Source organism: Pipistrellus hanaki, assembly GCF_964339955.1.
Source record: "Pipistrellus hanaki genome assembly, chromosome: 8".
Classification (NCBI taxonomy): Eukaryota; Metazoa; Chordata; class Mammalia; order Chiroptera; family Vespertilionidae; genus Pipistrellus; species Pipistrellus hanaki.
Window position 1 is genome coordinate 50,045,978 of NC_140510.1, and position 26,150 is coordinate 50,072,127.

General features: G+C 40.6%; 1 protein-coding gene across 1 annotated transcript in view; it reads right to left on the reverse strand.

Annotated features, from left to right (window-relative positions):
• PDE11A (phosphodiesterase 11A) overlaps nucleotides 1–25,488 on the reverse strand; it is a 256,941-nt gene extending 231,453 nt beyond the window's left edge. Inside the window, exon 1 of the mRNA XM_084893080.1 lies at nucleotides 24,287–25,488. Within this exon, the coding sequence (XP_084749206.1) occupies nucleotides 24,287–25,246 (960 nt within the window). The 5' untranslated portion in view covers nucleotides 25,247–25,488. The remainder of the gene's footprint in view (nucleotides 1–24,286) is intronic.
• Nucleotides 25,489–26,150: the final 662 nt, after the last annotated feature.

Here is a 26,150-nt window from a genome sequence, read left to right on the forward strand (position 1 = left end):
TATGTTTTGGTGTACTCACACTACCACTAAATAGTGTCATCTTATATTCTATATGTTATAAATGATTTTATCATGACATGAGAAAATGACATGCAGAAAAGAGGTGGAGGAACAGGACTAATTAGCATAGTTACTTTGGAGTAATGGAATTACCATTCAAAAAAGTGCTGTAACTTCAAAAATGCCCTCCAAAAGATAGAAGTTGTCATACTATTGGATTGCCAATAAAAGAGAGAGACAAGATTTATAGCAGCCTGGTACATAGGTCAATGCTCAACCACTGAGCCATGCTGGTCGGGCACAACCCATACTTTTAGCAGGATATAGCAGAAGTCTAAAGAGCCCTGAGATGGTTTTTTTTTGTTTGTTTGTTTGTTTGTTTGTTTGTTTTTTAAGCATTATCACCCTAGGTATAACACTCTTTACCTTAAAAATTAATTCCAGCCGAAATCGGTTTGGCTCAGTGGATAGAGCATCAGCCTGCAGAATGATGGGTCCCAGGTTTGATTCCGGTCAAGGGCATGTACCTTGGTTGTGGGCACATCCCCAGTAGGGGGTGTGTGGGAGGCAGCTGATCAATGTTTTTCTCTCATCAATGTTTCTTACTCTCTATCCCTCTCCCTTCCTCTCTGTAAAACATCAATAAAATATATATTTAAAAAATTAAGTCCAGCCTAGCTCAACTACTGGGGAACACCCTGGGAACCACATGTAGAAATTTCACACATACAGAAATGAGCTGTTAATCAATACACCCAAGGTCACAGGCAATAGAGGCTGGATATTCATAGAGGACTGCTTGATTTTCCTAATCTCCACAACACACTCAGATTTTATAGGCCAAGTGGTCTTAACCTGAATTATGAAAACTTGGGACAACTTGGGTCCAGATCCACAGCAACTAGCAAAGACTTATAGTTGGAATGAAAATTTTCCTATTGCTCTTTGTCTTGTGGTCCTAAATTTAGCCTCCTAAATTTAGCATTTGAAAAGAAGACCAAATCAGAAAGCCAAGAACATATAAAATACAGTCAGTCAGAGGGCAAGCAAGAGAGGAACAATCTAGGCATACTATTTCAAAGAAGACTGGGAAGTTCAGAGCATTTGGTGGGAGGCAAAGCCTGAAACAACTTTCTAAAATTAGGAGCTACTGGTCCCCTTGCATGTGGGTGGTGAGGTATCATTTGAATTGCTGGAGTGGAATATTTCATAATTTTTCCCTTTTACAGTATAAAGGTGAATTATAGCTTTTAGACATAGATTCTAACCAATATTGTCATAAAGACAATTTCTGGTGGTGGTTGATGCAATGTGGCCTTATACTATTATAACCATATCTGGTTGATATTAAGCACTCAGTGCACATTTGTGAAATAGAATTTAAGGAATGGCATGCTTTTTTTTATAGGAAACAATGTCATAGACCATATCTATCATGAGCAGATGATTCATATTGAGGCCTCATAAATAGTATGTATTCCTTAGAAAATTCTCCACTAAGCCCTTCCTTCACACTAAATTCAAAATATTAGCCAAATATGTAGATATAGATATGGACATGGACATGGACATGGAATGGACTAAGACATAGATATATCCAGAAAAAACAGGTCAGAATTCTCCTGACACTAAAACTTGCCTTAAAGAAAGAGCAGCAACACAATCTGGCTTTGTAGCAACAGACAGTTCATGACTTTGACTTTCATTCTAAGCCAATAGACAAACATAAAGCAGACAGCATCATACCAATTATTCCAGCATTGATGTGGTAAGTTAGGCTTTAAAAGAGGTACTAAATGAGGCTTGTGATCTGTTTAAATTGCCAAGGAACTGAAATGATTTTGGAACTGGATGATTCTTCAAAGCCCACCATAAACCTGGTATCTGTGCCAGGGTTTTACATGCATATACTAATCACAACAGCCACGCAAGGTGAGTATGGCTGGTGCCATGGTATACATGAAGAACCTGAGGTGAAAAGAAGGTAACTTACAAAATGTATGTAATTTACCAGTAACTGAACTGAAGTGCTAACTCAGAGAAGCTTCAGTATAAAGCTTGGACTCTTTTCACCATACTACTCTATTTTGAAGAATTAGCCATTTATGCTCAGGGACACTGACCATGTTATTAAATGCTGATACAAAGACACAAAATATACAACCACATTCAGAATAAATGTAATCAAACTAGAGGCATTAAAACTCTCCATTTTCCAAGTCCTGTCCCCAAAAGGTTTGATTTACTTCCTGCCTTGAGTTCTGTGAGATTTCCCTACATATTATTTCTGAGATGTTCTCTCTTATCCCACTTACCATTTGTTATTACTCCCGTGGATGTCTTTCCTTAGCAATCAAGCCAATCCATGACTAAAGCAATAAGTGTACCTAAAGGGCTTCCCCTCCAGTCAAACAGCAAAGAGCTTTTGAACCAATAAATCACTGTTATGTTTATAACTTTGATGCCCTACTTACAGTCTACCTATACTTTCCAAAATGTTTCAGAGTAAAAAGAAATATGTGATTTATTCTAGGATAATTTGCTTGCTTCTAATACTCCAGAGCTCCAGGTCTTTTCTCACAGACAGGAGTGCATATCTTACTTTACAATGGATATATGCAATTATAAGATTTTCAGAGAATAACATAGTGTGCTCCAGCTCTGCCTTGAAAACTATCAGTATCTCTAAAATATCTTGGGAACTCTGTTAACAGTTTCCTCCAGTTGATTGCTAATGATGTAAACAAATCTCAACAAGTTCTAGAACTGTCCAGTTGTGATGAAAAATAAAATGTTTTCATTTTTAAAGAAACTATCCATGTTGCACATTCACAACCCAGTTTCCAAAAATATCAACTGTGTATTTTATGTCAATGTTGTCCTATAACTTTGGTAAAGGGTATTGTGAAAAGATGCTGAATAGCTCATTACTCATTGTTTATACACATAATGGAGGCACTAGGTTGTGGTACTTACGAACACAAATTGTGGCTCCAAACTATCTGGGTTCAAGGCCTGGCTCTCCATCTTAAGAGCTGTGTGATCCTAGGGAAGTTACTTAACCTCTCTGTATCTCAGTTTCCTCAACTGTACAATGGATTGATAGTAGACCTACCTTATACAATTGTTGTGTGAAATAAATGAATTAGTATGTGCAAAAGTGCTTAAGTTAAGGCCTGGCACATAGTGTGCTCCTTATAAATGTTTGCTATTACTACTATTATTATTTGCCTTCAACAGGCACTACTTGAGACACCTTGTCCCAATCTCTCCTAACATGATACAATTGCTGAGATCTTTGTAACTGATATCATCTGATGTCAACAAATGTGAATTGCTAACACAGCCTTTGAAAGGCATTCTAATAGATTTTTGAACTTCATATTCTGTCAAAGAGCTACCTTCTTTCACAAAAAAAGACTATTATGACCTCGAATATATGAGCATAACATGAGTATAATCCTTAATAGCTCCCATAATAGCAAAAGCATAGAGGCTAGACACAAGTCAGACAACCTGGGTTTGCAATCTGGCTCTGACACTTACTAGCTGTATATACTTGGCAGGTTACTAAACCTCTCAAAAGTCCAGTTTCTGCCCTAATCGGTTTGGCTCAGTGGATAGAGCTTTGGCCTATGGACTGAAGGGTCCCAGGTTCGATTCCAGTCAAGGGCATGTACCTTGGTTGCAGGCACATCCCCAGTAGGGGGTGTGTAGGAGGCAGCTGATCGATGTTTCTAACTCTCTATCCCTCTCCCTTACTCTCTGTAAAAAAATTAATAAAATGTTGTTTTTTTTAAAGTCCAGTTTCTTCATATGTAAAATGTGGAAAGCAATGGTATTTACCTCACAGAGCTTTATGAGGATTAACTGAAGTAACTAAATCTCTAGCACATAGAATAGACCGTATTTTTCCGTGTATAAAATGACCCTAGGATAAGATGTCCCGCCCCCCGCCCACCATTTTTCCAACCCAAAATTAATCAATATTTTAAACATTTTGTTAGTTTTCCTCTTCAGGCTTTTTTTCTTTTTTGGCATCTTAAAGAATTGTTCTTCCTGTTTTCTCCATTGTCTGATCATACACTCAGTGAAAGGAGGTCCAAATTGTCTCTCTGCAGTTCTTTTTCCATGCTCTTTTGCATAGCTGATTACACTCAGTTTAAATTTTGCAGAGTAAAAGAGTCGCTTACAGATATTTATCTTTTTTTTTTTTTTTGACATCTTTATGGGCTCAGAACGCTCCAGTACCTGTTGCATCTGCTCACTCTCCACCTCCACCTCCAATTAAGGCAGCTGATGTCAGTAACAATAAGGCTAGTGATTCCAGGAAGCCTGTTTGACAAGGTATGGGCAGCTATGCACTTACATGGCTCCTTCCTCAGCTGACTTCTGTGTATGAGACCCACCTCGATTTTCAGTCTAATGATTTTAGAAAAAAATAGCATCTTATACACAGAAAAAATATGGTACTCAATAAATGTTACTTATTGCTATTAATTTTTCTCTGGTTTGGTTAGTCCAAATGATATCAGTTTTTCCCTGTATTAATTTTTAAAAAATTATATTAGCAGTGTAATAATTGGCTATGTCCTCCACTGCAATTAGTAGGAAGACCCAGAAGCAAGCTTGAAGCCAAATAATTTTCACCCAATGAAAATACCGCTGAATGCCTTATCTCCAGCCTTCCCAAAGATATGCGAAGACAACGTGTTACCATGTAAATAGAGCAGGTCATCTACCCAAGCTCCCATGGATGACAAGTGCAAGGCAGTTCAGATATATTTCCCTTTCTTGTTCATGGGTCTCCTATTGTTCTTTGTCTTCGAAGAGAAGGTGACTAGAATAAAAAATTCCTCAATAATCTGGCCCCACCTTCCTATGCCCATTCTGTGTGGGAAATATTATAGTTAAGAGTAGATGTAAACCCATTAGGAGGCAGATTCAATTAACAGGTCCAAGGTCAGCAAACTGTGGCTCGCGAGCCACATGCAGCTCTTTGGCCCCTTGTGGCTCTTCCACAAAATACCATGGCCTGGGCGAGTCTATTTTGAAGAAATGGCATTAGAAGTTTAAGTTTAAAAAAAATTGGCTCTCAAAAGAAATTTCAATCATTGTACTGTTGATATTTGGCTCTGTTGATTAATGAGTTTGCCGACCACTGACCTAGGTGAAAGATAACAGTGATTTGGTCTGGAGTTATGCCAGTTGACATGGAGAAAAATGGAGACCTGTGATCTATTTTCAAGAGTAAATAAAAGAACTTTCTGATAGCTTGAATATAGTGGGTGGATAAAATAAAGGAATGAAAAAAAGATGCCTAGGTTTCTGGCTTGTGTCACTGAGGATAAGGATAATAAGATAGGGGCAGGAGAATGTTGCTGGCCAGGGTGGTGGAAGGAAAGGTTATCTCAATGTTTGAAATACAATAATCTATTTGAGAGGTGGTATGGTGAGAGGAGGAATGACTCTTTCCCCTTCTCCGTAATCCATAGGGAGAAATTGCCCTTAACCTCTTCAGCCCTTGGACCCCACCCCTTGCTCCTCACTATGGAAGTAGGGTAAGTTATATCTTTAGGGTGCTAGGGAGACTAACAGGAGTTACATAGCCCAGCTCTTAATCTTCTGAAGTCAGGCTTCCCACAGGAACATACCTCTGCTGTGTTACTCGAGGATTTAAGTTTTAAAGGGATAGGTCCCTTTAGTAGCTATCCAACATTGTCTGTAGCTGGGAGGGTAGGTCTACCTAATTCTGGAAGTATAAGCCCATAAATATAAACCTATATCTGCTAATAAGTTATAAGTATAATATTTTAATATCCTGTTTCCTCTTTTGTCTTACTTCTCATCTTAATCAGATCAGGGCAAAGAAGAGACATGTTATTCATTGGTCTTCTTAGAGCCCCAGAGTGGGAGAAACAGTGATGGAGGAATGCAGAGTGAGTCCTAACTCTAACACATTTGACCCTGAGTCCTCAGGCAAATGCCAAAATGCTTGCTTCCTAATCTATAAAGGCTGGATTCCTAATCTATACAGAGAATAACACCAACTTCACCTTTCTACCAGATTGTTATGAAGATCACATGAGAGCCCAGCTGGCGTGGTTCAGTAGGTGAGCATTGACTTATGAACCAAGAGATACCGTTTGATTCCTAGCCAGGGTGCATGTCCAGGTTGTGGTCTCCATCCGCAGTGTGGGTCATGTCGGTGGCAGCCAATCAATGATACTCTCTCATCATTGATGTTTCTCTCTCACTCCCTCTTCCTTCCTCTTTGAAATCTATAAAAAAATATTTTTTTAAAAGATCACAAGATAATTCTGTAAAATGCCAGGCTCAAATAAATACTCAAATACAGGAAACATTACTTTTAGTTCCATAAGCACTGACTAAGGAACTGAAAGATGGAATTTCTGCAAACACACACACACACAAAATGGACAAACTAATATTTCTAGTGTAATAAAAATTATTATAGATGTTTTACTACACATTTCCTTAGGCAAATAGTGGTTTATCAAAAGTGATAGCATGCAGGGAAAAAATGTAGTCTAATATTCATTTATTCAAGTTTTCTATTTCAAATGTTGAAAAACTAGCCTATTATAGTATTAGCTTTGTACAGTTTAGGTTTTTGAGAATTAGAAATGCATTCATAATAAATGAATTCCTTTATCAAGGAAGGAAAAATTATCTTTCATAAAATCTGGAGGAATTAAAACAAAACAACAAACAAAAAATTCCACACACAAGCCAGACATTATGTTCTGCTGGAAATAATGAAGCAAGACGCAAAAGTTAAGGTTCGATGTGGTTTTCAGTCAGGAGATCCTGTCAGCTCTAGGAACAAAGCCACACAGCTTACAAAGTGTGGTTGACTTTCCCTTTGATGGATCATCACGAAAAGCAGCAAGTCTTGTGGTCGAATTTTATAAATGACTAAGCAAGTCTCAGAGAGTTAACACATTGAGGGGAAACAGAGCTGCTTAAATCCCACACGCTTCCTGGTGGATTCAGGTGAAGGGAAAATATTTCTTTTCTGTGTATAAAAGGGAAAAAAAGAACCCTCCAGGGGACATTCACTATCAAGAACTATAGGGTAAGTGAGACAAGACCTGAGAATTAATCAAAGCCTGAGAATTGCTAGCCTGGTAACTACTGATTGCTATTGTGAAGAATTCCTGGTGGATAGTGGGCTAAGAGACACATCAAAGAAATAATATTTATCATTGTTCTCATTTTAATAAAAGGTTGGATGTTGGTATACCAAGTTTTTTAATACTAATTTCCCTGTCATGTGTTCTACTTAGAATGCACTTGAGGGGCAAGATCTTTTTCATATTGCCAGGCATGACCCACAGGAAACAAATTACAGCCAAGGGCCACATGGAGTAACAGTTTGAAATATAATTAAAACCTGTGTGTTTTAAAAGAAAAACAAATATTTCATGTGCTTGATTTTAAAATTAGAAAGGTACAATCACAGGCCTTTTGGTAATAAAAAAGAAACTTGGTTGTTTTGTGAGGGTAGCCTATGAGATTTAACATTTTGATTTTAAATAAAAAACTGGGAACAAATACTTATTTTCATGTTACACCCATTTTAGGTTAAGGTCATTCATGTCCGAGAGGGGGAGAAGAGGACAGGGACAAAAAGAGAAGAAAGAATAAGGAAAAAGAGACAGGCATGATAAAGGAAAGGAGATGAAAGGGAAGATGGGAAAGGGGGAAAGAAAAGAAAAAAAGATGGGAGGGACAAAGGCAAGCAATTTACAAAAAAGGAAGACAGAGATGGGATATCAGAAAAGAGAAAATGGAAAGCACAAGACAGAGAATTAGAGAGAGAAAAGGAAATATAGGAAGATAGAGGAAAAGGAAAGAGGTTGAGCAAGCCAGTGGCTCATATGGTAAGTGAATGTGTTTGTTAACACTATTGTTCCATGAGCTTTGGAGCATTAACAATTGTGATCATTGTCTTTGGGAATGTCATTTCACTAACACAAAGGTCACAGGAATCTCATACTTCTCAAAGGATTGAGTATTTTCCACAGTAATGATGGATGATTCAAATAAAAATATCTAGCTCGAGCTGGTGGGGCTCAGTGGTTGAGCATCAACCTATGAACCTGGAGTTCATGCTTCTTATCCTGGTCAGGGCACATGCCCAGGTTTCTGGCTGGATCCCCAGTACCAGGTGTGCAAGAAGCAGCCAATTAATGATTCTCTCTCATCATTGATGTTTCTACCTCTGTCACCTCCCTTTCTCTATAAAACCAGTTAAAACACACACACACACACACACACACACACACAATAATAATAATAATAATAATAATAATAATAATAATATCTAGAGTCCAAAAAGGAATCTGACAATCTTAGAGAATACTTCCAGGAAATAAGTACAGACTAGAGAAACATAAATACATTTCATTCTTTGGGGGAAATGGAGGTGTTGGTGGTGCTGCTGCTTCATTTGCTTTCATCAAAGGCTTGGTGCTGGATTCCCTCTACGCATTAATTTGGTTTAAATTACCCCTCCTCCCAACCAGAGAGCTCCCAGTCTGAGGTGTTATACTCTCCCTAGCAAATCATTCTACTTGCTATTCAAGTAAACATGAAAAGCAAAATACAACTCCTTTGCTCCCAAGTTGCCATTATTAACTTCATAATCACTATTTTCCAAAAGCCCCAGGCCTGTTATATTAGTTATAGCTGAATCTATTTTTTTTCTTGCTTTCATCTCCCCAACTCTGTTCATTCCTCTTCCCCATTGGTAGCAGATGAATTGCTTAGTTCTTTGTGTCTTCATTTCTCTAACACATTCACAGCCTGGAACACTGCAGCTCTGTAACTGACCACTTGTCCTAGAAACCCTATCCATCCCTATGTATAAGAACATGAAAGGACCCTTGGCGTAAGGTCAATATCGTTAGCTAAATCCTTGGTCGTAATCTGACTTTGTAACCTAGTAGTAGTACCTAGGACACTTGCACTTGTGATTGATTTCTCAATTACTTTCCTTTTTCTTACTTATTAATATAACAAATAGTTCTTGAATACCTAACTACTATGTGCTACACACAGGAAGTACTACAAAGCTCAGAAGGACATAGCATTTGCCCTCAAGGAGTTCATAGTCTAATAGAAAGACATGTGAGCCAAAATTTAAATTACCAAAATGCAATAAATAGCTAGAGTCATATGAGCAAAGTGCTGTGGAAGTAGGTAGAAAAATAATGAACTTCCATGGGGAATTGGACATCCCAATTACTTATTCTTATGACGTCATAGTATATGCACCTGGAATGGCTTTACAGAAGAGCAACCAGGGCAGCTTCACAGGATCGAATGCTGAGAAGCATCACACACAAACACACACACACACACACCCCAACCACCACCATTTGAAGTTTAAGTTGAATTTGAGTTTTGTACATGAAATCTGGTGCAGCATGCCCCAAGGGCTCACACACAGTCCAGCCTCCCCAGCCTCTGCTCTCTGCCGAAGCCTCATGATATCCACTTCTTTCTATCTAGGGTTGCAACAGGGTCAGGTTGATGGAGTATGAAAAGGGTGGATGCCCATAGTCTGCTGTTGCCCTCCATTCCCAGTGAGGTCATGCAAATGAGAAGGCTCAGAGGCCCTGTGGTATCTCAGGGTGGAGCAAGGCACTGGCTAACCCCTTCTCAGGAAGACAGTACCACTATTCAGTAAGCAACTATGTGGTGCCTTACACCCACCCCCAACCAGGTACAGGACATGTTCTGTCACAGAGATTGCAATCCTTTGGAGTTGTTAAGCTGTCATGGGTCAAGGTAGCTGGCACAGGGGCATTAATTTCCCTGACCACTACACTGTCTCCCACAATCATGTAGCCGGGTCTAGCCTCACCCCCTCAGACCTTTGAGCTTAGAGGCAACAATCTCCTTAGCAAATTTCCTCCCTCTAGAGTCCCAATCTCCAATCCATTTTCAACAATGAAAAATAAAACAGCAAGAATCTCTTCCCCGTGTCATTAAGGTATTCTAAAGCCCACCTGGTTTTCCTCTCAAATTGTGTTGTGAGGGAATTAATCAAGCACACAAGCCCTAGACTGTGAAATCCAGGAGTACCTGCTAGAGAAGATAGCTCACCACTTGAAGGTCCTAGACTTTGAGCTGCACGTATTGGCTGTATGGGATCCACTTTGGAACAAGGCTGAACTACATTTGCCAGCCTCCCTACAGTTAGGTATGACCACATGCAAAAGTTCTAGAATCTAGAAATACAATAAAACAGGAACAGGAAATGATGGGTGCCACTTCCAAACCTGACCTACAAAATGTCTCACTTTATTTGTTCATGTCTTTCCCCCTCATCTGTGTGGGGCGTGTTTCTCTCTTTTCCTTTTCAAGGAAAAAGAAACAGATGGATTACTGAGTGGAGGAGCTGGGGATTAAGAAATTAAAGAAAGAAAGAGACCAAGAGGCAGAAATAGATTTATAAAGCTGGGCGCTAGGTGGGCACCATTCTCTCTGATGGAGAGGGAGCAAGCACCGGAGCCATACCGCAGGTTTATTTTTATATCCCAAAATACCAGGAAGTAACACCAAAATTTAGGTTCAAAGGAACTTATTTGCATTCTTAACTAGGCCCTAGCATTACTGGATTTACATATCTAGACCTGCCACTGCTGACACCTGGACAAAGGTAAGTCAGAAACTGAATAACACACCCAGAAGGCAGGGGGAGGAGGGAGTTAGGACTCTGCCAGTGCCTCGGGCTCAGCTGACAATTTAAAGAATGTCCATGTGCCTTCCCAGGAGGCCTTCTACATATCTGCTGACTAGATGTTGGTGCTGGGAGCAACCTGGGAAACCCACATTGAAGTTGTTGGAGGCCTGGAAAGAAAGGAATCCTGTGTTGTAGGAGCACTACCTGCCAATCAGAAAGACTGTGCTGAGCTTCTGATGAGTGAGAAATAAAATTCTGTTGTGTTACCACTGTGAGGTTAGAAGGTGTGTCTCTTAAAACAAACATCATGCTATTAATCCATAGTTACGTGAAAACTTTAGAAAAATACATACAAGAAAGCACAAAAAAAGTAAAGAGAAAAATCAGCCCACCACTCTGAGATCACCTCTATTAATGTTTTGCTATATCATCTTCCAGCCTCTCCCCAGGCACTAGTCCAATCACTTTTTTACTGTGTCCTCATTATATATCAAATAGCATGGTAAGCACTTTTTATACATAATTTCATTTAATCCTGACAATGACCTTTGAAGATAGGTATTGTTACCCCATGTGAGGACTGCAGAATGGAACAACTGGAGAAGTAAAATATGAGACAACTCTGGGGTGATGGAACTGGGAAGCAAATCCAGACTGATTCTGAACTCAACTCCTCCCCTCGGGCTCTTGTTGTTATTGTTAAAAAACTGGAATGCTATTGGTTTTTTGTCGTTGTTGCTGTTTTTTTTTTTTTAATTTTTTTTATTGATTTCAGAGAGGAAGGAAGAGGGATAGAGAGATAGAAACATCAATGAGAGAGAATCATTAATTAGCTGCCTCTTGCACGCCCCCTACTGGGGGGGGGGGGATAGAGCCCGCAACTTGGATGCAACCCAGATGCAACCCGGGCATGTGCCCTTGGCCAGAATCGAACCTGAGACCCTTCAGTCTGCAGGCCAACACTCTATTCACTGAGCCAAACCAACTAAGACAAAGCTATTGCTTTTGAAATATGTTTCTCTAAATATTTTGTGAGCAATTTTCTCTGACTAAATAATCTATTTTATGATGTACCATAATCTATTTATCCAACCCTTTAGTTGAATGTCAGGTTGGTAATTTTACACTATTTTAAGTAACATTGCAATGAGTATTCATATAGAAAAATGTTTGCACCTAACCATAAAAATTTCCTTAGGGCAATCTGGAATTGCTACATCAGAAGTTATGACTATTCTTAAGGCAGTACTTGAGTATTGCCAAATTGTCCTACATCCATGGTTTCCAAAGGGGTCGGGGGAAGATTTTGACCCCAATGGACATTTGACAGTGTTTGGAGAAATTATTATTAGTTCTTGTCATGACTGGGCAAGAACCTAGTGGGTAGAGGCCAGGGATGCTGTTAAGCATCCTACAATGCAGTCAGCAATCTCCACAACAAAGAATTATCCAGACCAAAATGTCAACAGTGCCACCATAGAGAAATTCTAACATACATAATGGTCCCAACAGTGCATGTCACTCTTGAGATGAAATAAAAAGCTGTAATAAGGACTCTTCCATTCATTTAAACATGATTTACCAAGGACCTACTGCATTCCAAATACACTGGTGGGAGCTAAGTTAGCATTGAAGGAGGAGGGTCAGATCAATAGCCACGAGTAAAAATAATAATAATAATAATAATAATAATAATAATAATAATAATAAATAAAAAATAAATAAAAATAGCCACTAGTAAAGAGATGGCTTAGAAGTAAATTTTGGTTTTACTTGTTAGAGAGAAAGCACATCTATTTCATTTTATACCCTGATATCTTTTCATATCATTTTGCATTACATGATTTTCATAGAATTTTGCATTAATTGTACAGGCTTCCTATAAGAAGTGATGAATAGTGTTACACGGCTACATATATGAATAATGATCCTGATTATTTCAAGGCTATCTCTAAAGAGTAAAACTGGTTATTTCTTTAACAGAAACTCAAGGTTTTAGGTATACAACTTCCCTGAAATGACAGTGATCTCTCTTTCCTCAGCTGACCTTTTTGCTCTTTAATTTAATGTGGCATATCGCCTCAATTTAGTCAATTCAAAGACAGAGAAGTGTTTTCCTGCCCTTCCTATTTTAACTCAGGAGGCTCTCTCTGATTGCCAGTTCCGTTCCTCCATGGCTATTCCGTGGGCTCACAGCAGGCAAGGTTAAAAAAGAGGGACCAAATCAGAAGCTATTCCTCTTATTTCTTCATTTGAGAAATGGTGGCAGAGCAGAATGGGTAGAGATATTTTGCTCCCAGCTGTGCTATCAGCCTCTTCTCAAGAGGTTCTGTGCTCCTCTGCCTACTGGGTCAGTGCCTGGCACATTCACTGGCACTGGCTGCTCTCCTTGCTTCTCTGTATGGTAATCACCAGACTACCATAAAAATGAGGTCCTGTAGCTATCTTGGGCTTTCAAAGACAACGCTCCAAAAAGAGGAAGAGAGAGAAGAGCTTGGCCCCAACCTCACACACCTGAAGACATAAAAAAGCCCGCCTTACCCACTGCCCAGCACGTACACCCTCTCACTCAGTGGTCCTCTGGAAGTAAAAGGAGAAAGAGACTAGGAGGGAAATATGGGTACTCCATAAAGGGGGCCATTCGAGACGGGAACACAGCTTCACTTTTCCAGGAGACCTTATGCACAGAGAATAAAAATCTAGACTGGTTTCCTTAGCAACCCTGGGATAATCTTTCCCACACTATGCCAAGCCTACAGTTCTTAATTCTATTATGGCTGTTATTAAAACTTTAAATATGTAATCATGCACATTAAGTTGCCAAATACCCATAAAAACTATTAGCTCTTTAAACTTGCACAACCATTTAAATGTAAACAGAGTACCATCTAATGTCCTTAAAATGAAAATAGTAAAGGTTAAAACATTCTGGTAATCTGATAAAGTACTATAGGCAGCATAAGCATAAGTAGAAAAAGGGTAATGGGCAGTATTAAAAGTAACATCATGTCTAAACAGAAAAACATGAAATAAAAAGGTCTATCTTTTTTGTAAGTAGTCAACACATTGAGAATAAAACTGTGTCACAGATTCTGCCTAGCCTAATAAATTATTAGAGCTTGATTACAAACACCAAGATTTAGTGTTCATTTACCATTAATGTCAGCTCCTAGAATTTATTTAGTTTACAAGTACTGGACTCAAATAGCCATTTTTTTAAAATCTCTAGGACTTCAAGAATAAAAGCATAAATGACCAATCTGGATATTTCATATGGAAATTTAAAGCACAGAAACACAATGGATACTTTTGGGATTATAAATTATACTAGAAAAATAGACATATTGATCAATTGCTAAAAAAATTAACATAACCTTATTTTTATGCTTGTCAAATGCAGAACATGTATTATGGCCAGTAAATCTTGACAATTTGATGTTCATTTAAAGCATTTGATTACATTGTAAAGCACTCATTACATGTATAAAGCCTCTTGAATGTGATGCTATGTTAAAATGTAGCTGGGATTTGTTTTAATTGGAATGGGAATGATTGTCAGGAAGGAGAAAGGTCTTAGTCACCCACCTGTAGAAACCACAGAATGACATGCAGGGCCACATGGGACAGACCAGGGTGAGTCAGGAGGCAGAAAGGGAGAGGGCAGGCATGGCCCAGAGGGGATGAATGAGACAGGCTGGGTTCTCTGAGTAAGTTTAGGATTCAGTAGTATGAATGATTTTGACAGGTTCTGGGCCATCGAGGTGATCCCTGGATGTCCAGTACCTGGCTCCTGGGTGCCTTGTAGGGGAAATTGTGGCTTGTCTAACAGTTGGAGATGTGGGCTCTAGATATATTGCATTGTATATCAAAGGTACACGTGGAGGAGAGACATATACTATCTGCAGTTACTAGCTGACCCTCGGAGGGTCCGGCTTTCCAGGATCAAGACTCCAAATGCCAGAATATCAAGAATATAGAAAATAAGAAAATATAGTCAATACAGGTATGACCACATTTTAAATCGGTTCTCTTTTTATGTGCAATGTCCTTCCCAGGCCCAGGCCCTGGTGGACTGTGCATTTAAAATACTAATAAAGCCTTACGTTTCTTACTTACCCTTATGAATGTGCTTTCCCCTTGATCTCATTAGAATCTAATGGTTAGAATTTAATGATTATATCCTTACGAATTACCATATGCGGTAGACCTGTATTGACTATATTATCCCTATGTTACAGCTGATAAAATTAAGGCAGAACTGGAAATAGAATCCAAGATTCCTGTCTCACAGTCTAGAGAATGTTATTTAACACCCTGATGTCTTTCACAGCTTCACAACATGATAGTAATGTAAGACTCTAATCCCCAAACAAATGGGCTTAGTCATGTAGTCCAGGGAAAGGTTTTACAATTAGACCAAAGTTATCTGTTCCCTGTGCACATGTTTGGCCCAAGTTACCTCCCATAGAGTTTCTTCTGGGAAATTGAGTATCAGGAATAAACATAATTACTTGATGAGAATAAGGCAACCAAATACCATTATGGAGAATGGCGTTTCTGAGCTCATTTTCTACATATTTCAATCATTACGCTCTAAGTATGGCTGAAACTTAGTATTCAAATATAAAAGGATGTTCCTATCTGACTTGGTCTCTACACACACTTACATCCCTGAGGAGTAAACTAACATCCCCCGTGACTCCAGATAGTCCCCATTTGGCTCTCCAGGTGCACTTGCCCCCTTTTACTGCCCTGCCTGTGCCTGAAGGCTGGCTCCTATGGACAACTCTTTGCCCTCTGGGCCTCAAACAAGACTGGGTTCATCCAATGAATGGCATTGGTGGGAGAGAGAGAGGGTATTTCCCAGTGGCTGAGCTCCTCTCCCCAGCACCACAGCTTGGGCTCTCCCATAGCAGTAACTCTCTCGGGGTTCTGGTAGTTGCACCCCCCTCTTCAGATCTAAGGATGATGGTTAATTTCTGCATAACAAGAGTAGCTATACTATTTACTTTACGTACCTTATTATTTCATCTGGGAGGCAGAATGAGGAGGAGGTCAAGCAACCACCCAATTTATTGGTGATGCTATACAAAACAGAAGGAAAGAGATGACTCTCACTTAGACATCTCATAACTACATCTTGGAAAAAGTAGGATATAAATGCAACCATCTCAGAAGTTATGGGACCTTTTTCAGAGTATGTCAAAACATAAGATATATAATCAATAAACTTGAAAGAGTCATGTTTCTGAAAAACAAATATTAGATTGGTCAACGAAATAATAAGGCTTCATATTCCCTACCATAAATACTTATAAGGTTGGTCAATATAATCTCCCATATCTCAACAGATTTTCAAAGAAAAAATCCTCACATCTACAAGTGCTAAGGCTGTAAGGCAAAAATATCAAACTCAAAGGCTAACACAGGCCAAATAAACAAGGCATGTGGCCCACAGGCCGTGAGTTTGACATGCTTGCTGTAAGCAGTATCTTCCCTTCAGTAGGTTTTACTATATGATGGGATAGTCGTGGGACGACTAGAACGTGCAGTTAGCCCAAACAATCATGCTGCATCCTATGCTTCTGCCTTGAAGCTGGCAGAGGACTGTTTGTTGTTACTATTTGGTCAGTGGCATGGTCTCCACATACAAAGAAGTAAAATTAAAAAGAAGAAGAAGAAGAAGAAGAAGAAGAAGAAGAAGAAGAAGAAGAAGAAGGAGGAGGAGGAGGAGGAGGAGGAGGTGGAGGAGGAGGAGGAGGAGCAGGAGGAGGAGAAAGCAAGCAAATGAGTGGGTGGGAAAATAGGAGTCTAGCAATTAACATGAAAATTTGATCAATGCAGAAAGCAATTCAGATCACCACCAGTTATCCGGATGGTTTTCATACGCCCCATTTAAAAAATAAATCTACAAAATAGGGTCCAATGAGTTAAAAGACGTGTTCAGAAGATAAATTTCCTGATTTAGCTGTCTATATTGTCAATATAGTCTCTGCTTGGAGGTGGAACTGACCACATAAAAGAGGTATCAGTGATAATTATTCAATTGAATAGAAAACCTTGCATTAAGCCCTATATGATCCACTGCAGTGAATAAGAAATAAGAAATCATGTTCTTGATCTTGAGTGCACAGACATGAGGTCATTTAACTACCCAAATACTTATCATACTAAGAATAAAAAGGAACACATTAAAGCATTGAAGAAGTTTAAAGGAGGGAGAGATCATGTCCAGTTTGGGTGGGAGGGAGCAGGGATTACCAAGAATTTCATGAAATGGGCTTTGAAGGAAGAAATGATTTAAATTGGCAGAAAAAAAAGAAGGCAAAGGGACAGATGTAAGTGTGCACACAATAATTAATCATCAATAGAGACCACAAAGGGAGTGGCTGAGCATGACATTTCTAGAATCCGGACATCTGTTTGAATTACAGTCCTTCAGTTCCCAGCCTCAGTTTCCCCTTCTGTAAAATGGGGGTGGTAATAGCTACCTCCAGGGATTGTTGAGAGGATTAAAAAAAGCATTGCTTTCATGTCTGGCTCATAGTTTAATGCTCCTTAAATGGAGTTACTGTTAACCAACAATGGAGCTTCAGTTTCCCTGTTGACTATCATTATGTGTAAATTGTTCAGAATTGATACCCTAAAGAGGTATCTCAAAAGTTCCTCATTTAGTACAAAAAAGATTTCTTGTACTAAATTTGCAACAGCCTAATGTTATATTTAATCATAGGAAACAGAATTCATCATTAATGTGTGAAACCACTATTCAGTCCCTGAAACCAACCAATTAATAAGAAACTCTTGGAACTATAAAAAATACAGTTTTTAAGGCCAGGGAAACTTCTTTACTATTTTAATCCTAAAAATAAACAAATATATAAATTTAGGCCAACATGCCTATAAGTGACCAGGAACCCAAGTTTCTCCTAAAATATTACGAATCCAACCCACTGTTTTACAACTAAACTGCTTTTTTGGGGATTCAAATTCTAGTTTCCCAGAAGAATGTGGTTATATTGCAAAACACCACCCTCAAAATACATGACTAAAGAAACAAGGAGTGGACCTCAAGGATCTTGTTGACTCTCCTATAAAACGACTCAAAGCTATTTCGGAGGAAAGCTTCATGTGACTCTTCGACACTATATTACACATGAAACACTAGCTTCCAAATTAAGCCAGCCAACCCTGTAAATAAACAGGTGACCCAAATCTCGGGAACCAAAATAAATTGGTCAGATTAGTAAACATTTAGCTTATGGGTTGGGAAGAATAATGAAGTTAACCTTAAATTACCTCCCCATGATTCTGTAGAAACTGTACTTTTTTTGTAATCTGTCCTCATGTACAAAGCAGCTAATGCGATTTGTCACTGTGCTTATCATGATCGTGTGTCTGTCAGAAAGGGGGGTTGAAATAGCAAATGTTTCCTGCCTCGAGCACAAAATCAATTTTGCTTCTGGGCTAGTGAACATGTCTGTGGGCTTGGGGGCCATTTTTCAAACACTATGTGCAAAGCTGAAATAAAATTTCATGAAACTCTTTTATAATACTACTGCTGGAGTGGGATCAACAGCTGCCTTTTAAGCAAATCTCAGCAACTTAATCACAGAACTAAACCCATGTCTGTCAGCACTGGCTCATCAGGGAATGAAGCATTTTCGTCACTGATTTTCTATCTGCATGAAATTAATCCCTTCTGAGGCCAAATGTGGTTATTTCAACAGAGATTATTCTCAAATAAAATGAAAAATTAAAATTCAGTGCAATGCATCCTTAAATACAACTTGTGTATACTTTTTGTTTTCCATCTCCTCTCTTCAAGGATAAGCAATCAGCTCTCCTTACTTATTTCACAAGAAGCCAGAGCAAAATATGAATGAGCAAAGATGAAGAAAGAGTAGTCCTGGAAGAAAGGATGAAAAACACAGGAATAGAAAAGCACTCTCCTGGCATTTAAAATGGCACATAATTTAATTAGGATGGAGCCGAGGCTGTGGGAAGTGGTACACACTAGGCTGGAATAATATTAAACTTTCCCACCTAAGATTCAGTGTGACTAGAAGCAGGGCCAGCATCATGGGCACGCGAACAGTGCAGTTGCAGGGTCTCCCTGCTTGAGATTTAATTCTATCTTTGAATCTGTGCTTTGGAGTCCAATGGGAAAATGGCCTATGAGCCTGAGCTTGAAGCGTCAGCCCATACTCTCTCTCCTCCCACTGCTTGCCCAGGACTGCTTCTCAGCCCTATGCCCCACCCAGACTAACCATTTGTGAGCCCTGCCCTGAGATTAGGAATCACAACCAGGTCACATTGATTGGGAGAGAGACCCATATCCCATGTCTGCCACAGCCCTCTGCTTTTGGTTGGGGTTTAGGTGGGAGTGTGAGGAGGGTCAGTGCTCCATCAAGGGGAGGAGCAAGGCTGTGATCATCCCAGCCCAGAGCTGGCAGCACTGTGGCGAATTCAGGCAGAAATCTGAACGGGAGCCTCTCACTCACCCCCAGTCGAGGTACTGAGAATTTCTCAGCACAGAAGTTGAAATCACTTTGGGGCCACATTTCTGCTGTGGGCGGGGCAGCAGACCCTTACGAAGGGAAGATTGATTTCTCCACCTCTACTCAGGCTGCTGCTTTATTTATCATCTTGCACTGAGTTCCACACATTATGTGGGTAGCTTGACTTAAAATCTTTATTTACCCAGTTTCTCTAACGGTTTTTGTATCAGCATTACCCTTCTCCGTATCACTCAGGTTCAGAATCTCGGAGTCACCACTGACTTCTCTCTGTCCTCGTCCAAATCCACACCTGCCGGACATCTCCCACATGTCCCCAGCTGTCCATTTCCACTGTTCCAGCTTTAGTTCAGTTGTTCTTCATGGCTCTACCAGACCGCCTTATAGACTCCTAATTATTTTCACAGCTTTGAGCTTCCCCTTGTTCAATCCATTCAGCCACTGCCACCAGGTAACCCAAAACATCATTCTGATCATGCTCAAATGTTTTTAAGGGCTCCCTGTGGCCTACTATTAATGAAGTTCAAGCTCTTTGGTCAGGTATTCAAGGTCCCTTCTTCTTTTGCCCTCCCCTTACTTTTGAATATTAATTCTACAGTATATGCAATACTTCAGCCAAATTAAACCATTCACTGTCCTCTGTACATAATTGGGGCTTGTTTATCATCTCTCCGCTGAAGCCATTTTGCTGAATCTTGATCCTTGTCCCTGACGCCACGACCATTTCCAGTAACAAAATCCAACCCTTTTCCGAGCTCAAATGGCACCTCCCCCATGAAGGCTTCCATCATGAGCCAAGTCACAATGAGCCAAGTCATTTTTCCCTAACTCTAATGCCATTTAGTTTGTGACATTAAGTATAGCTTGGCCATACATATGTGGAAGGCAAGAAGCATGTCCTCTCATTGTTGTATGCCCATAGGCCTCCAACCTGAGCCTTAAGTGAATAGCGTACACTTCGTGTGTGTTGGTTGGAACTAATGAATGAATAAGTCTGTTGTGTAAATAGATCAGGTTTTCTGAAAGCCTGGCACACCTGTAACCTTCTGCGTCATCCCCTTTCCTCTTCTCAGTTCACTAACAAAATAGAGTGGCTGCTTTTCAAACCCAAAGCCCATTAAACACCTGTATCGTTATTATCAACACTAACAATCTCACACTTTTTATTAATGTTTAAAGTGCTATGTTCTGTATGCTTAGAATAATCTCAAAGAGAACATCTGTTACTTTAGTGCTCTTATTTTCCTCTTGAGGGCAATTTTTTCACTACTAAATTAAAGTGGGCTGTTTAATAACTTATAACTGTCAGGGAGAAATGGTAAATTGCAGCCACTCTGGTCTATGCTGTATATCTAAAATGAATTTTTTTCCACTTGTAATTCATTATTTGTCATCAAATTTCAAGTCTGTTTTTTTAGGACTAATTGAGGAATGTAATGAAAAATTATTAAATAAATTAAGGAGTATTTTTGTTGTAAAAAACTTTTATTCAACTTTAGCATCTCATTAGACTATCTATCCTTGACAAATGCCATACTTATCATAATCTCATAAGTGTCTTCAATGCCTTTCTCTCACCCATATTCTGAACTTCCAAGAGGATCATTAACCTAATTATCAAGTGATTAAATCTTGAGACTGTGTGATAATTGCATCTCCTGAAGAAGAAAAAAAGTACGCTAATTGAATCTGAGCAACAAAGACCTTTAAATATAGTAGTTAGAGAATCATGGAAGATGGTTATATTTTTATATAGAAACTTCAAGATGTTTACAATATATGATTAGAATTACAATAACATCATGATAAAAGATCATGCATTTGGAAGGTTGCCAGTTTTCATTAAGAAAAATCTATAACAACATAAAATGTATGGGGGAAAATATCAGAATGTGTGAAGGATGCAACATCAATATAACTCTATAAAAGTTTATCATCTTACTAAGGGGAACAAAGTGTAGGGATAGATTACGGTCAAGTGTTATCAATCATGTTTGGAGAAATCTCAAGTAGAGGGTGGAAGGATAGATATTTTTCTATTCCTTGAATGTAAACCTGGTTCTAAAATACTTAACTTAAGGGGGGAGCATAGCTCAGAGGAAGATTAGGCTGGTCAGAATGTGCTCAATTCACACCTCAGTCCCAAATAAGGGGGAAGGGTGGGGGGAGATGGGAAAACACTTGAAAATGAGATAAACAGAAAGAAAAAGAATGCTACTAAACTAGATATCATCATAGTCATCATTTTCTGTTACTATTTCCTGAATAATTTCAGTGTGCAGATAATGTTTTAGGGAATTTAATGTAATATCTTATTTTTATTTTATTTCTTTTTTTACTAGTATCCTCACCCAAGGCTATGTTATTAAATTTGTAATATAGGTTTTTTTAATTATTATTATTATGGATAGTATTACAGATCTCTCCCATTCTTTCCCACTTCCTCCCTTCCTTCTAGCCCCTACCCATGCCCCCTCATATCTTCACCACCCTATTGCTTGTGCCCATGGGCTATGCATATAAGTATATAAGGTCTTTGGTTTATCTCTTTCCATCCTCCCACCCCCACATAGAGGTATGTCAGTCTGTCCTGTTCATTGATTTGAGATGATGTGAGAGAGAAACATCTGATTGCCTCTCTTACACGCTCCAACCAGGGATTGAACCCAAAATTTAGGCATATACCCTGACCAGGAATCAAACCTGCAACCTTTTGGTGTACTGAACAATGCTCCAACCAACTCAGCCACCCAGCCAGGATTCATTTTATTTTCAAAACAATCATCTTTGCCATGTAAGTGTCATTTCCATTTTGCAGATGAGGAAACAGACTCAGATAAAAATAATTCTCCCAAGGTCACACTTATTGGTGTTTGTGATGTGCCATAATAAAGAAAAGAAGTCGTTTCATCAAAGAGTAGGGTTACGTGAAATATAAAACACACCATGTTAAAAACATTTAAAGGAGACCAATGGAGGTGGGGGTGGGAAACTTTCTAAGCAGATTGAAAGGAATACAAGCAGTGAACTAAGATAGTAAACTCAACCCATAGAACACTCTTCTCCTCCCTGCCTTTGCCAGTCCTCCCAACAACCCAGCCTTACAACCATCATTACTACCCTGGGGGAAAACAAAAACAAAACCTCTCCTCGCCCAATGTCAGCTTTCAAATATTAAAAAGCAACTTTGCTTTACACTCTGTCTTCAAAGTAAGAATAGGGCCCAGAAGAAACATCAGCTGTGAAAATCTGATTTTCTATGCCGCTGATAGCACCTCGAGCCACAGTTCTAGTCAGCAGGAAGACAAGTTAACTGCTGAGGAAGCTGAGAATTATGCTCTTAAAAAAAAAGACACTATATGAACAGTATTAAATAAAAGTTAGGAGCTGAAGGAGGGGAATAAGAAATAAAAGCTATATAAATGGGAGAAAATCAATTGGCGAAGAATGAGAAAAGCAAAGGCAAGAAAAAGAAGACTGCAATTCCATGCTGTAACACTATAACAAGTGTCATCTGACTAGGAAGGGATTTTTTTTTTTTTCCCCAAGCACACAATAAGACTGTGGAAAAAAGAGTTTATGAGTTTATGATTGTTCAACTTTTTACAGAATCCTCAACATATGAGTTATTAAATGCTTTTATTTCTTCTCATGGTTTTCTGAGATTGTAGGAAAAGAGACACTTCGTAAAGAGTACTCATTGGTTACTTGACCTAAACCTACCTGTCTTCAAGAGGTATATAATGAATAATGTACATAATCAGTACAAAAAGATTAACAAAAATGGTATTCTGACAGGCATCCCTTAACATTAAAGTGTAATAGTGACACCTCACACACACACACACACACAAAAATGAAACTTGGTTTAATATAAGCTAGTCAATTTTCTACGTAAAATTGTCAACTTTCAGATGAAATATGTTTACCTTCAATCTCCTTCCCACCACTTTTGCTGTTCTGATCAATAACAACCAAACTCTAGAAAAACATGTAGCACCTTTAGACAACTGGAAGAAGCGCTCAATTCTTATGAACTCTGACGAAGTCTCAGAAAGTGGCATCCAGTTTCACCGTGTTCAGTAACAGAAACTGAAGAAATTAGAACTGACTGGCTTTCAGATCCAGGATAATATCCAGTTCAAATGACTGTGAAAATGAAAGGCTTAGAAATACCAGATGACAGCATGCTCAGTTTCCTTTTCCACTTGAAACTAGCATGTTTACCCTGCTCATTGCCTTTGGAGTTGCTAGAAAATTATCAAATTTTTGTTTGTTTTACAAACGAAAAACCTACTGCTCAGTCCCATCAAAAACTGATTGGGGGGGTTGGGTAATGGCAAGATATGTACACAAAGAATAATTTAATTTTAAAAATTTAAAAAAAAAACTGATTGCAGGTAATTCTTCCTTCCAGCCTATAGATAAATCATCCCTCTACTTTTCCAACCTCTGTAAAACTCAACAACAACAAAACACAGTTTAAATAGATGCTAAATGGACTCAAATGTGTCAGAGGACCATTCTTCCCCTGACCTTCCCTATCCTCTTCTCCACTAGGCTGGAACTCATGCAACTATAAACTAGAGAGGATAGGAAAGTAGTTCGGCACTTTGTTCCCTTTCCAACCACAAATGAGAATGAAATGCATTATGATCACAAAAAGACATCAGAGACACCAACATGCCCATTCTTTTCAGACCAACACTGGAATTCCAGAGTAGACATCTTTCTCTGGCCCCCCCGCAAATACATTCTAAAACCATGATATTCTTAAAGACAAAGTATCTTGACTGAGAACACATGCTATCATTGAATGCAAAATGTAACTTTTGTTCTGTGTGAATTTTCCACAAATCACTGCGTGTTAGAGAAAGACCATGACATCAGAATGGTGTAGAAACACTCTAAGCAGTCTAAACTCAGAAGGAATTTAAGTAGCACGACTCATAAAGAGTCTAAATTAATGGGTTTATGGACGCCACAGGGTAACTGAAGGCTTGCCTCCCAGGCCAGTGGGGCCCTGGACGGGGTCAATGCAAAGTCCTACCTGGTAGGCATCAGGGATGTTGACGGTTTCTCCATGCTCCCCGACATAGCCAATGATGCCTTTGCCCCAGGGGACCTGCACCTCGTTTGAGTTCTCTGTGCTGCTGCAGGGCAGCAGTGGGGTTCCCGCGTGCACATCGAACAACTTGGAGACCAAGCTCTTCTTGCCGGCAGCCACCCTTTCCACCAGGAAAAGAGAGCAGCGGTCAGCATCCACCATGAGGCAGACGAAGATGAGGATCTTGTAGCTCAGGCTCGTAAGGTCAAGGTCATTGGAGATATCCTTGACCAGTTCCAGAAAGAACTGGCGCTCGTTGTGCTTTTTGAGGTGGCACTTGTAGTCCATGGCCGTAGGGGGATACTGAGGCAGGTTCACTCTGGACTCCAGCAGGGCGCTGAGGATGTGGGCTGTGGTGGGAGGCAGGGAGCTGGCCTTGCGGAGCAGCGCCCTCCGCCGCACGCTGCTCAGGGGCTCCTGGGCCCGCGAGGTCACCTGTTCATCGTAGGTCCTGTTCACGTGGATGGCTTTGGAGCGGGCAAAACTCTTCCTTAACTCCTTCTGAGAAGCTTTCCGCTGCAGGTTCCCATCCCCCAGGCCGCCACTGGCCCAGCTGGGACTCAGGGGAGCCCCTCCACAGTCCCCACCACCCGGAGGGGGCTGGCTGCTGCCAGAGCCAGTTGGTCCAGTGCCACCACCAACGCTGCTGCTGCTGCTGCTGCTGCTGCTGCTGCTGCTGCTGCTGCCACCGCCGGGAGCCATGCCTTCGGGACCGGCCAGGGCAGGCCTCGGGCCTAAAGCCCCCTGACCCTGGCTGTGCCTCTGCAGCCACTTGTCCACCAGCTCCTGCTTCCCCTTCCGCATCAAGTAATCTTCCAGCAACTCTGGGTGCCTGTCCAGGAAAGTTTCCACGTCCCCGAAGTCCAGGGAGGGAGCTGTCATGGTCCCAGCCACGGCTTTCATCACCTCTTACACTTGGACCCAATGTTTACCTTCCTCAGCCCTCCGGCTGGTCCTCCACGTGTCTGCCCCGCCGGCAGTCCCGGCTCTGGGCGGAGCTTCTGCGGAGCGGTGCTTGCTAAGGGGCTGGGGGCGGCCCTGCCTCCGGGCTCAGAGAGTGGCTGGCACGAATCCCACCCCTCCTCCTGCAACCCCAGCTCCGCACAGGTGCCCCGGGCGGGCGAGCTGTCAGCTTCGGTCCTGGGAGCTGGAGGGATCGCTGCTCTGGCTCAGGCTGCCGCCGCCTGGAACCGGATGAGCGGACCTCTGTGAAAGGGAGGTAGCACAGGACACGCCCCTGAGTGAGGCGAGGAGCCCGGAGGGAGGCGAGGGGGGAGGAGGGAGCCGCGGGGCCGACCCTGCCCAAATCCACCGCGGGGATCCCAGGCGGTTTCCGGAGTGTCTCTGGTGCCTGGGAACTCAGCCGACTCCTGATTGGAACACGACTTGAGGGAGAAACGCACCTTGTTTCTTCCCCTTCCTGCTTACCTTACCTCCCCAACACTTTCATTCCCTGCCCTCTAAGCCCGTTAATCCTCCCGCGTTTCAAGGAGGCTCCATGGGGGCCAGGGGAAGCCTCCAGTACAAGGAGGCGCTGATGTGTTGCAGGAATCAGACCCAGAAGCTGACTTCGAGGACGGTGAGGATGCTCAGAGACAGGCAGGGCTATTTTTCTGGGATGTGACGGTGGACTGTTGGTTCCTAGGATTCCTGGGGCTGCCAGCTAACACTGCCCAGCTCCTTGTGGGAATTCGGTAAATATCAATGGACCTGGATTTACCCAAACTTAGTCAATGATGTTCCCCTATCTGAGCAATTCATGACTTGATCCAAATTATTGGGCCTGGGATTGGAGGCGGGGAGGGTG